The 12,546-nt window shown below is 36.9% G+C and overlaps 1 protein-coding gene across 5 annotated transcripts in view; it reads left to right on the forward strand.

Moving 5' to 3' along the window:
* Window positions 1-12,546, forward strand: part of LOC136038215 (putative inorganic phosphate cotransporter) — a 50,243-nt gene that overhangs the window by 13,397 nt on the left and 24,300 nt on the right. Inside the window, exons 8-10 of one of the 5 annotated variants that reach the window (XR_010620154.1) lie at window positions 3,550-3,635; window positions 4,369-4,454; window positions 5,819-6,077. Coding sequence is in view for 4 of the 5 variants with exons in the window: in XM_065721301.1 (XP_065577373.1) it covers window positions 3,550-3,635; window positions 5,819-5,836 (104 nt within the window). In the remaining variant the exon portion in view is untranslated. Of the gene's footprint in view, window positions 1-3,549; window positions 3,636-4,368; window positions 4,455-5,818; window positions 6,078-12,546 lie in introns of those variants that run through there. The other 4 variants (XM_065721301.1, XM_065721302.1, XM_065721299.1 and 1 more) reach the window with 4 other exon arrangements.

Consider the following 12,546-nt stretch of genomic DNA (forward strand, 5'->3'; position numbering starts at 1 on the left):
TATAGACTTTTTAGAGGTTTTTTAATTAAAGATTAATGATAATAATCAAAAAGAAAATGATAAATAAAAAAAAAAAAAAATCAATTAAATATAATTGATAAATTATAAATCATTAAAGTAATTAAAAATTAAATTGAAAATAATTGAAAATAATTAAAATTAAAATTGAAAAAATAAATAAAATAATAACAATCATTAAAAATAAAATTGATAAATCAATTAAAAATCAAAAAAATGATAAAAATCAAAAAACTGAATCAAAGAATTTATCTCAAACAACCGATAGCTGTTTTTGCAAAAGGAGTTTCTGCCAGATACTTGTATATTTAGTATATTGTGTACATATCACAAAAAATAAATTACCCTGAACGTGTATTAAAAGAAACACAATTTCACATTTTTTAAGTACTGTACAGGTACTCCATTTTTACTCGCCTTTTCGAGAAAAATAACCGAAGCAGAAAACTATAGTTTTCTATGCAATTTTTAGGGCAGTATCATTGTTTCGGCGGTGTCAATACCTTAAATGGCAAAAATACTCCAAAATCCAAACCTTTTCTATTTTGTTGAGGTACATTTGGCTATGTAAATTTCTATTTAACCGATTCAAATGACGAAATTTTTCGTCATTCCATGACAAAAGTAAAGCAGTTCAAAATAGGGATGAAACCATTTTACTGACAGTGAACAGATATAAAATTTATATAAACAGATATGTCTTAGAACTAATAAAGTCCCAGTAGAAGAAATTATCTCTTCAATAGAAACATCGATACATAGAAACACCATCCTAATCAAAGATGTTAGCCTAGTAAGAGCCTCTACAGTTAAAACCCTGTCAGAGTTTGCTTTAAAATCAGAAATCCCAAATAATTCTATCAAAGACATAAAGGTTCTTAATAACTTAAGAAGGGATGAATCTATTATTATTACAAAAGCAGACAAGGGTAACACTTTAGTGGTAATGGACACCAAGGACTACGATTCAAAATTAAACACTTTACTGAAAGATGAAAAAACGTACAAAAAACTTTCTTTTGACCCGACAGACTCATACACAAAGAAGTTTAAGAACGAGTTAAAGAGTTTGAAGGAAGAAGGAAAGATTACACCTCAAATTTTCTATGAATTCTCACCAAGAAATTATTTGTGCCCTAAATTATATGGACTTCCAAAGATACATAAGCCAAATCTGCCATTACGACCAATTGTTGCAAGCACAAAGTCACCAACAAGTGCTCTGAGTAAGTGGTTAGTGTCATTATGTAAACCACTCATGTCTACACAAATTTCTTACATTAAGAACTCGTCAAAACTTGTAAAATCATTAAAAGAAGTGGAGATTTCTTCAAATTCTATAGTTCCAAGTTTTGAGATAGTGTCAATGTATAAGAGTATTGATGTAAAAGCCGCAAAAATTCTTCTTGAAAGAAAGATACTAAGAAATTTGGACTTAATTAGTAGTGAAACAGTTTTGGAAGTCGGTGTAATTATGAATTTAGTTAGGTTGTGCAACACGTTCTCTTATGTTTTTTTTCAATTCAGAGGAGGTTTTTTTCGAACAAGTAAATGGTTTACCCATGGAGCCCCTTTAAGTCCTTTATTAGCAAATTGTTTTGCAGAAAATATTGAAACAATAGCTTTAGATTCATATTTTTTAAAACATACATTTTGGGGGAGATACATGGATGATATAATTTCAGTATGGAATTATGGGGAGAAGGAATTGAAAGGATTTAAGGAACAACTTAATTTTTTGGGAGGTGATCTAAAATTTACAATAGAATTAGAAGAGGATAATAAACTTCCTTTTCTGGATGTTCTTCTTTTAAAAAATGAAAATAGTCTGGATTTTGAGATTTACAGAAAACCTACTAACAATGACAGATTTTTGTCGTTTTACTCCGGTCATTCATTTTTCTCCAAAATTCATTGTTCTCCAAAATTCACTGAGGAGGAATATTGTTGTTAAAAGAGATTTTAATAAGTAACCATTATCTGGGCTGGTTATTTGACCAGACTTTTTCAAAAACAAGAAAACAATTTCTAGAATTTTTAGACGATATTCTGGAAACAACAGAAAAGAAAGATATTTTTTGTTCTCTACCATATGTTCCAGGGTTGAGTGAAAAACTTAAAAGAATTTTAGAGAATAATGGCTTAAAGGTAGCTTTAAGAGGTAGTAATACTTTGACTAGTTTTTTAAATTCTGGAAAGGATCGAACTTCCGTAGACAGACGAAGTGGAGGGTTTTAAAATCCCATGTACTTGTAGAAGCTCTTATATGGGACATACTAACCAGAATTTAAAAATGAGATTGCTACAACATCAAATTCTATTTCATCGATTTTAAAGCAAAATACCAAACCTGAAGATTTCACAACGGCGCTCTCGGAACATATCAATAATTTTCCAAATCATTTTATTTTGTCTGAAAAAGTTTCTTTGATTTCTAGGGACCAAGGTTTAAAGCAAATTTTCAGGGAAACAATAGAAATTAAAAAATTTTATTCAAGAATAATTCCATAAACAGAGATACGGGTGATTTTGGATTGAATTCAATTTATGATAATTTTTTGAGGTCGAATAAAGTAAATATCACCTCACCTAAAAGCTATGACCTCTGTCCACCTAATATGTCTGATAAATCTAATGAACCGGAACCGAAAAGGTCAAAGAGACAAGCTTCCGCTGTTGCATTGAAAAAAAAATAAGAGCAATAAATTATATGTAACTATTTTATTAGGTATAATTTTTTTTGGTTTTATTCATATCTTCTAGTTTTACTGCTGATGATGAACATTTATATGTGTGCGAAATATCCAGTTAAAATTTTATATCTGTTCACTGTCAATAAAAAGGTTTCATCCCTATTTTGAACTGTTTTACTTTCGTGATTAAAATTCTTCCTACATTTATCACCTTCTTCACTGTCATTAACAGTGAAATTTAAAAAAAGAAGTTATTTTAACTGCAAATAAGGAGTGATATTAAAACTTAAAAAAACAGAAATTATTCCGTTTATGAAAGGGGTTGTCCCCTCCTCAACACCTCCCTCTTTACGCTAAAGTTTGACTCTTTGTCACAGTTCTACTTTTTAAAATAATTAAAAACTTCAGTGGAAAGAGAAGGTCTTTGAGGAGGGGACAACCCCTTTCATACACAGAATATTAAGTGCCTTTTCTATTCAATCTCTATTTTCTTGTCAAGATCTTTTTCTTAGGTTAACTGGCTTATAGATCTGATCATAAAATGTTTAACTTGGGTAACAGATATATTCTTAGAAAAAGGTTTAAGGTGAAGGATAATGGGCTTTTCTCCCATGCATTGGGTGAGAGATATATGCTTAGAAAAAATTTTAAGGTGGAGGATATTGGGCTTTTCTCCCATACACAGCTCATTGGGTCCTAAAATTACTTAACTATTGTTTAGCAAATTTTTAATTGAGGATGGTACATTTTCATCCATCCCAAAAGTGGCATACATCTTATCCTAAGGAAATATCAATAGATGTTTGTTTACCTATTTTTATCAAAACATTTTCCCTAGGGACTCTATTTGGAATAACAAATGGCGTATCAATGCTGGTTTCGTGGCTTGGTCCAGTCATGGTAGGGTTCATGACAGATGAAAACGTAAGTCTTTTTCTTCTTTGCATATTTGAAAAAAAATTATTTTGATTTCCGGTTTTTATTTCATAGTTAAAAGTGCGCTGAACTACAAATCACTTCCTTGCGACGTATTATTTTAAAGGATGAAATGAAAATTAAATTTCTTGCCGTTGCCTAGAAAATCTATACTTTCAGGTCTAAAAGACGATATTCAAGAATGCTAATTGAAATCATTAGAATTTTGTATTTGTAAGTTTATCACCAAAGATTACACGTGAAATCCTTTGTCCGTGAGGGTGGGGGTTTGAGTCCTGCTGTCGGTGGTTATTTTGTTTGGAACAGGGGTCTGTGGTATGACTCTTTAAGCTCAGCCAAGAGCCGACCCAGCTCCAAATGGATGCCTGGAGAAATCTGGAGTAAAAACACGAGAAGAAAAATATGGGTCAAATGATTCTGCTTCCAACCACGCAATACATTCCCGGATGATGGCAAAGAGACAAAAAATCAGTGCCTGTGCTATGCAGATCATTGGTCAGCTTGCAAAGTTTTTCAGGTGGAAAAAGATTTTAAGGTGGAGGATATTGGGCTTTTCTCCCATACACAGCTCATTGGGTCCTAAAATTACTTAACTATTGTTTAGCAAATTTTTAATTGAGGATGGTACATTTTCACCCATCCCAAAAGTGGCATACATCTTATCCTAAGGATATATCAATAGATGTTTGTTTACCTATTTTTATCAAAAGATTTTCCCTAGGGACTCTATTTGGAATAACAAATGGCGTATCAATGCTGGTTTCGTGGCTCGGTCCAGTCATGGTAGGGCTCATGACAGATGAAAACGTAAGTCTTTTTCTTCTTTGCATATTTGAAAAAAATTATTTTGATTTCCGGTTTTTATTTCATAGTTAAAAGTGCGCTGAACTACAAATCACTTCCTTGCGACGTATTATTTTAAAGGATGAAATGAAAATTACATTTCTTGCCGTTGCCTAGAAAATCTATACTTTCAGGTCTAAAAGACGATATTCAAGAATGCTAATTGAAATCATTAGAATTTTGTATTTGTAAGTTTCTAGTATTTTATAGTGGTTTATCACCAAAGATTACACGTGAAATCCTTTGTCCGTGAGGGTGGGGGTTTGAGTCCTGCTGTCGGTGGTTATTTTGTATGGAACAGGGGTCTGCGGTATGACTCTTTAAGCTCAGCCAAGAGCCGACCCAGCTCCAAATGGATGCCTGGAGAAATCTGGAGTAAAAACACGAGAAGAAAAATATGGGTCAAATGATTCTGCTTCCAACCACGCAATACATTCCCGGATGATGGCAAAGAGACAAAAAATCAGTGCCTGTGCTATGCAGACCATTGGTCAGCTTGCAAAGTTTTTCTTATAGATTGAGTTAAGTTTTCAATGAATTTGTACGGTTTCTAAATGATAGTTTTATTAATGTAATTCTGTTGCAAACACTATATTACAAATACACAAATGTGTATTTGTCTCACAAATACTACAGATTATGTGCCAATGTATTGATGTTGGAAGCTCCATATCGATGTGATTTGAAGATATGACGTTTTAAGCCTGTTGCTTGACACTTGGCACTGTTACATTTACTATTGATAAAACTTTTACAGGAATTTTATTTTCTCATGTTCAACTTGGGAGTAATATACTATTGTGTTACCAAATACTTAACCTCTTATGAATTATGTAAAAGCTTCACAGATACGACTGTTTTCAGGTTATAATATCTTGGACAAAAGTTATTTTTAGTAGTAATTTTCGTTTGATGCAATGTTTTTCACGGCTTTTAACATTTGACTCAATTCATTTTTGTATCTTGATTTAAAGTCACAGACTTTGTTTTGAGGTAAAGACATTACCAATTTTTCTGCCAGATATTGTATCTAGAGATAGGCTTGCCTTAGGGAAGGGGACTTAATTTACTTTTGTTGATCAGGTTGATCAAAATAGTTGATCAGGGCTATCATTTTTTAGTGTTTTGTTTTCATCCTTATTTTTTATCTATGATTATTAATTTTTTAATAACTTATTGCTTATTAACTTTGGTGCAAAATTTTTTTTTTAATTGGGTTTGGTAAAGATTGTCCTTTTGAAGGACAACGTGCATGGTTCCCCTTGTGTCTTACTTCTCTTTTTTACTACTTTTCATTTTTTATCCTGATTTTACCTTTTATTTTCTAGCAAACCCTTGAAGCATGATCGGCGGTCTTTATCATGGCTGGCAGTGTGTTAGCGGCAGACTCGATTTTCTTCCTTATATTTGGATCAGGCTCTGAACAATCCTGGAATTACAAGGCTGAAGGAGAGAATGATGAAATAGAATCTAGGATGAACACTGAAAATAATCCACCGATAGTTAAACAAGAAAATACTGAACTTCCCTAATGTTCAATATTTTTGCGTTAAATTTATTTTAGTTATGACCATTATTTGAAAGATATTATACATTTTTGTACACCAAGTTCAAGCTTAGTTTTTATTAAAGTGGAACACTATCTTTTCTATCTATTTTCAAAACATTGATCCTGACCAATAGATGTAAAGCCATCTATCTCACAATGAAGGCTTAGACACTCACTAACATAATAAACTAAATCAGACTGAAATAATAGGTTTGTTTTTGCTTTGGTTTTAAAGTTATTTCCCATAAACTAATGCTTATAGATGATCATGATTCTCTGACTAACATAGACTAATAGATAGTTTAACTATTGTTTAGCACATTTTTAGCACAACCGTGTATATGAAAGGGGTTGTCTCCTCCTCAGCGCCACGCTCTTTACGCTAAAGTTTGACTCTTTGTAACAACTCTATTTTTTAAAACAATAAAAAACTTTAGCGTAAAGAGTAAGGCATTGAGGAGGGGAGAACCCCTTTCAAATACGGAACAATTTCTATTTATTTTAAGTTTTGATGTCGCTCCTTACTTGCAGTTAAAAAAAAACTTGTTTTTTATTTAATCAATATAAAAGAAAGAGGATCAATTTAATTAAGAGCCGTGGCCGACCTTCAGGCGGATTAGCTATCATTTCACAATTTCCCGTCAATCTCCTTGAGTCGAATGACCATTTCATTGCTGCCGAATTTTCGGACCTAATCTGTATAAACATTTACCTGCCAACTAATTACTGCTCTTCGCAATCAGAGAATAAATTCATAAATGCTTGCAAAAAGCTAGCGAGTTTTGTGAATGGAGTTTCAAAGCGTCTAAATGCTCGAGTTTTGATTGCAGGAGACAACCCAACTCCTTCTGAATTTACTCCCCCTTCCTACTCAGTTGCTGACAAAACAGAAACTTTCACGTTTATTGGTGTCCTCTCAGCAACTTCTAACCTTGATCATTTTATTGCATCTTTCCCCTGTGAAACTGTCGAGGTAATTTGTGATGGCTTTTATTCGGATCACCTTCCAATAAAGTTGAAAATAAATACTTCATTTCATGCCCCTAAACAGCCAGATAAAAAGTTGTTTTATATAAAAGACTGGAAAGAAGTTAACCGCGAGATGTTTTGTTTTGAATGTGACAAAATTTTAAATAAAATAAAGGTGCCCTTTCATTTGTTGTGCACGCGCTCGGGCCTTAGTGAAAAAGAAATAGCCATCGGACTTACCACCTATCTAGCTGAAATTAACCATGAATTAAAGTGTGCTGAAGCTTCAGCTGTCCCGTGCAAGCGTATTAGGAAAGGCTCTCAAGTTCAGGGTTGGTCAAAAAACCCTTCCCTTATTTCTGCGTGCGAGTCTTCTAAAATTTGGCTGAATATTTGGAAGCATTGCGGCAGGCCTAAGTCTGGGACTATAAATGGTTTGCGGCTACGTTCTAAACATTTTTTTTTGCTAAAGTGTTAAGAAAACATAAGGTTGACCTTATTGAGAAAAACACTCATAAAATTGCAGAGAACCCTTCGAAGCTCTGGAAAAAATTTGAACGCCCTTGTGAACACATTAGTGCAAATAATATTCCTGAGCCTGAGTCGATAAATTATTATAAGCATGAGTTTTCTTCTCCCGATCCTGCTCTTAAATAAATAAATAAATAAATATATTCGCAAATTTGATGGCAGGCCGTTAAGCCTCTACAAAACAAAAATCTTAATTTGCATTTCTTCTAAATTTGCATAAGGAGAAAATGTCACTTGAATAATATTCATCAGCTTCCTTCTTGAATGTCCGTAGGTTTGTGGAGCAGATTACTCTTTCTGGTAAGTTGTTCCAATGCTGAACAACTCGGTTGCCGAAAGTCCATCGGCCCATGTCCTTGTAGAAACGTTCCATACTCACTTTGTACTGATGTTCTCGGAGATGATTTCTATTGAACTGCACGATTCTCTGGGCTGGTACGTTATCATAGGCTCCATTGCAGAGCTTGTACATTTCAATAAGATCACCACGATGGAATCTATAGGTGAGGGTTGGGATTTCAAGCTTTCTAAGCCGCTCTTCGTAGGGAAGGAAGCGTAACCTGGGAGAGAATTTAGTTATCCTCCTCTGAACATTTTCGAGAGCATCTATGTCCTTGTTGTAGTGTGGTCTTGTAGAACAATGTCCATACTCAAGAATCGGGCTGACAAGGGACTTATAGAGCGTAGCAAGCATTTTGTCGTCCTCGCATGAGAAGTTTCTTCTGATCATACCAGCAACTTTGGAAGCCTTCTTGACGACAGCTTCATAGTGGCTACTGAAGTTCAGTTCAGAATCCACTAAGATGCCTAGGTCTCTTTCTTCTCTACTAAGAGTGAGTGCAGCGGAACCAAGAAAGTATGAGGACGAAAAGTTTTGTGGACCCAGAGTGAGGATATGACTTTTCTGGGTATTGATTTCCATGATCCACTTCTTCATCCAGTCATCAATTCGTTGGAGATCCGCCTGCAGGTGGTGAATGTCTTCACATGATGAGATGACGCGATAGAGCTTTGTGTCGTCCGCTAGAGAAAGATGTCAGATTTGATGCCCTCAACTAGGTCGTTGATGTAGAGATTAAACAGAAGGGGGCCGAGAATTGACCCCTGGGGTACTCCGCTAAGAACTTCTTCTTCGGTATTGCTGAGACAACCTTCTACGCACACAACTTGCTTTCTCCAGTTAAGAAGTCCGTAATCCATTGAAGAAGATTGAATGAGGACCCGGATGAGGAGAGACCGTATTTCCTGAGCTTCTTGACGAGACGCTTATGGGGAACTTTGTCGAAGGCTTTCTTGAGATCCAAGTATATGAGATCAATCTGGAACCCCTTGTCGATGTTTTTCTTCCAATCATCTGTGGCACAAAGCAGTTGGATCTCTGCAGATCGTTCCTTAAGAAAACCAAACTGCTTTTCGGTAAGTATTTTTTCTCATTTTAAGTGTTCTAGGGTGTGGTCTGCAAGGAGAGACTCAAGTACTTTACACGTAATACAAGTGAGGCTTATCGGTCTGTAGTTTGATGGGTCTTCTCGTTTCCCACCTTTGTATATTGGGACGACAATAGCTTTTTTCCAAATAGTGGGAAGCTCACCGAGTTCAAGAGACTTTCTGTAAATGTAGACTAGTGGCTCTGTTATTACCGTTGCAAGTTCTTTGAGCAGTTTTGGATGTAGATTGTCTGGGCCTGTGGACTTGCTTGGGTTAAGTTCTCTGAGTTTTTTTTAGAACATCGCTATGTTTGATCTCTATCGGTCTTATCAATTCGCTTATACCCTGAATTGGTTCCTCGCGGCTAAAGTGGTCTTCGTTCTCAGGTTCCTGAGTAAAAACAGAAGAGAACTGGCTGTTGAGAAAATTTGCCTTGTCCATGGGGTCGTGTACCAGCTTTTGTTTCACGGGATCGTAAAGAGATGAGACTCCACCTTTGTTTTTCCTTTTGCTGTTCACGTATTTCCAGAAAATTTTTGGGTTTTCTTTCAAGGAGAAAGCTAATTTACGTTCTCTAAGCTTTCCTTCTCTTTTTGTTGCTTTTCGAACCCTGTTGTGGAGCCTCTTGAATGTTTTCTCTCGGTCGTTACTTAGTCGATTACTTTTGTAGTCTCTCCATGCTTTTTGTTTTGCTTTAATCAGTTCAATATTGGCTTTAGGTAATGCAACACGGGTGTATTTATTGTGCATAGGAATAAATTGTTCTTCCATTGAGGCTACAATCTTAGTGAACCTTGTGTAAATGGTGTCTAACGACTCCAACCCACTGAATTCTTCAATCCAGTTGACATCCGAAAGCTCTTTCTCATAGCAACGTAATCTCCCTTGTAGTAGTTACGTTTCAGTGCCACACGTGTCCTCAAAACCTCAGTTTCAAAGCTAAACACAATTACCGAGTGATCCGATTTACTGATTGGTGACAACTGCTTAATATCTAATACCAGGTCTCCATCGCTTACCAGTAACAAGTCGAAGATACTTGGTGTGTCAGATCCCCACATCCTTGTTGGCTCAGATATTAGCTGCTCTAGAAAGTGTTCTTTAATAACGTCCAGGAATTTACTCGTCAAGCTTGCGGTAGATTCCGTGGTGTATCGCCTATTCCAGTCTATCTTAGGGAGATTGAAATCTCCTATAATAGCAAGCTTAAGCTTGTTGTTCTTAGCGAATGCTGCTATTTGCGAGAACAGAGCTTCGTCGGATGTGTCAGTGTTGTTGGGGCTACGATAACAGATCCCAAGAACAGTGTCGCTGGTCGTTTTAGACTTAATGCAGATCCACAGACTTTCTTTGGGCTCAATCGTGTCGGTTGACTTCGATATTGGATGCATGTTGATGCCTTTTCGACAATAGCAGACTATCCCTCTACCTGCATTCTCTTCCAGATTTTGTTCATACAGATAATAATCTTCGATACTGAGCTCTGTGACGGTAGGTAAGTATATGTAGCTTTTTGGTTTAACTTCTACTTGAGCCACAATATCCGGATTTTCCAGTTTGGTAACCTGCTTTGCTTCCTCCATTTTGTTTAAGAGAGAGTCAGCGTTGAGATAGAGGCATTTTATTTTTTTCGGATTCATTTGTATGGCTTGGGCCTTTTCCTCGTCAATTTTGGGGCTGTCGTTGGCTGGGACCATTTGATGGTCTCGCTTGTTGTCTCATTCTCTGGTTCCCGTTGGACCTGGAATTGGTGCTTCCAGTAACATTAGAGTGTTGCTGTGCTTGCTGACCTTGGCTCGACTTTGCTCGACGCTGTTGTGCCTGTTGTGCCCTTTGCATTGGTGTTCGATCAGGGTTTATGTAGACCTGGTTTTTTACAAGTTCGTTGGTCGATTTTCTTAGATTTGGGGCTGCGCGCTTCTTGATTGTGTCGATTGAGTCATTCAGTTTGACTACTAAGACGCGTGGCTTACTGCCATTTATTTGACTTCCAACGCGTGCGACCTCACGAATGTCGTCGTCCTGCAGGTGAGCTCCCAAATCATTCTCTGTAGTTAGGTTAATCACCAAGTCTTTGTCAGAGGTGTCTTCTGACTCCGGGAGACCAAAGATCGCAACATTTGTCCGTTTTCCTTCTCTAAGTTGTTTTTCCTTATCAGCCTTCAGTATCACATCAACAGTAGTATCATAGCTTTGGATGGTGCTTTCCTTTGGAACAGGAGCTGGGAGCGAAGGACTGGGTGCATTTAACTGGAGCGCTTCCCTCAGTTTTAGCTGCAGGAACGATACGTTTCTTTTGTTGCAGCTCTCGCATTCGTATTTGAAAAGACGTGAATCAGGATCTAGGCTCCTAATTGTTAGGAATAGATCGGCGTTTAATTGTCTACATCCCGCGTGCTCGTATTCACCACAGAAAAAGCATTTGATGGCCGTGGAATTTTCTGTCGGTAGATGATAGTAGCTGCATAGTTCATTTGCAGTGCTGAGCTCGACTGCTTCAGGTAAGATGGCTTTTCCCTGTCCCAAGCTCTGATCCGAGATGTTGTTGTTGCCTCTGAATTTTGTTGGCATATCGTTGTTTGTGCTGATCGGAGTTGAGTTGTTTTTCGGCGGTAGATTTGGACTAGGGGCTACTTCTGGGTTCGATCGGGTTTTGACTCCCGATGCAGGTGAGCTTGTATTCGCAGGCTTGCAGCTAGGACAAACAAAGATACTTGCTAGTTCACGTGAGTATTTTGTCTTTCCGCACGTCAGATGGTACCACTTATGGCATTTCGTGCATTTTGCACCGCCGCTGCTTTTGGTTACATTTTGACTGCAAACAGAACATGGTGGTTGGTTCATTTGTTTAGTTGCAAATCAAGTAGTAGGGGCTACTTCTGGGTTCGATCGGGTTTTGACTCCCGATGCAGGTGAGCTTGTATTCGCAGGCTTGCAGCTAGGACAAACAAAGATGCTTGCTAGTTCACGTGAGTATTTTGTCTTTCCGCACGTCAGATGGTACCACTTATGGCATTTCTTGCATTTTGCACCACCGCTGCTTTTGGTTAAATTTTGACTGCAAACAGAACATGGTGGTTGGTTCATTTGTTTAGTTGCAAATCAAGTAGTAGCGCCGAGTGTTTTGAGCTCGAAATTTCGTCTGGCTATTGAACCCTTACCACGCAATTAAGGATGGTGGGCCAAAAAGATGTCCGAATCACTTCGCCGCGATGCTCTGGCAACAATGAATAGAAAAGTAAGGGAAGTGTTGAGGGCTGGTTACCTTGTCCCCGCAATTTAAGGTGCACGCCCGGCGGGTACCACGGCTTTTAGTAACATTTTAAGAATGAAAAGTGATTGGATGGGACCCAGCCCCATTCTAAAGCTTTTTTGGTGTCTTCTTACTCCGTAACATCAAGAGACATCAGATAAAATTTTAAGATAGTCGTTTTGTTCAAAATTGTTGAAAGGTTCAATAATATTTTTTCAGGCAAAATATGACCTTCACAGCCCCTGAAGAAAGTACTGTAAATTATCAAAATTGCCCATGCTTTGAACATATTTGTTAGTATGATGGTGAAGGGGGCTTGTTTGATG

This window comes from Artemia franciscana, chromosome 17 (assembly GCF_032884065.1).
Source record: "Artemia franciscana chromosome 17, ASM3288406v1, whole genome shotgun sequence".
Classification (NCBI taxonomy): Eukaryota; Metazoa; Arthropoda; class Branchiopoda; order Anostraca; family Artemiidae; genus Artemia; species Artemia franciscana.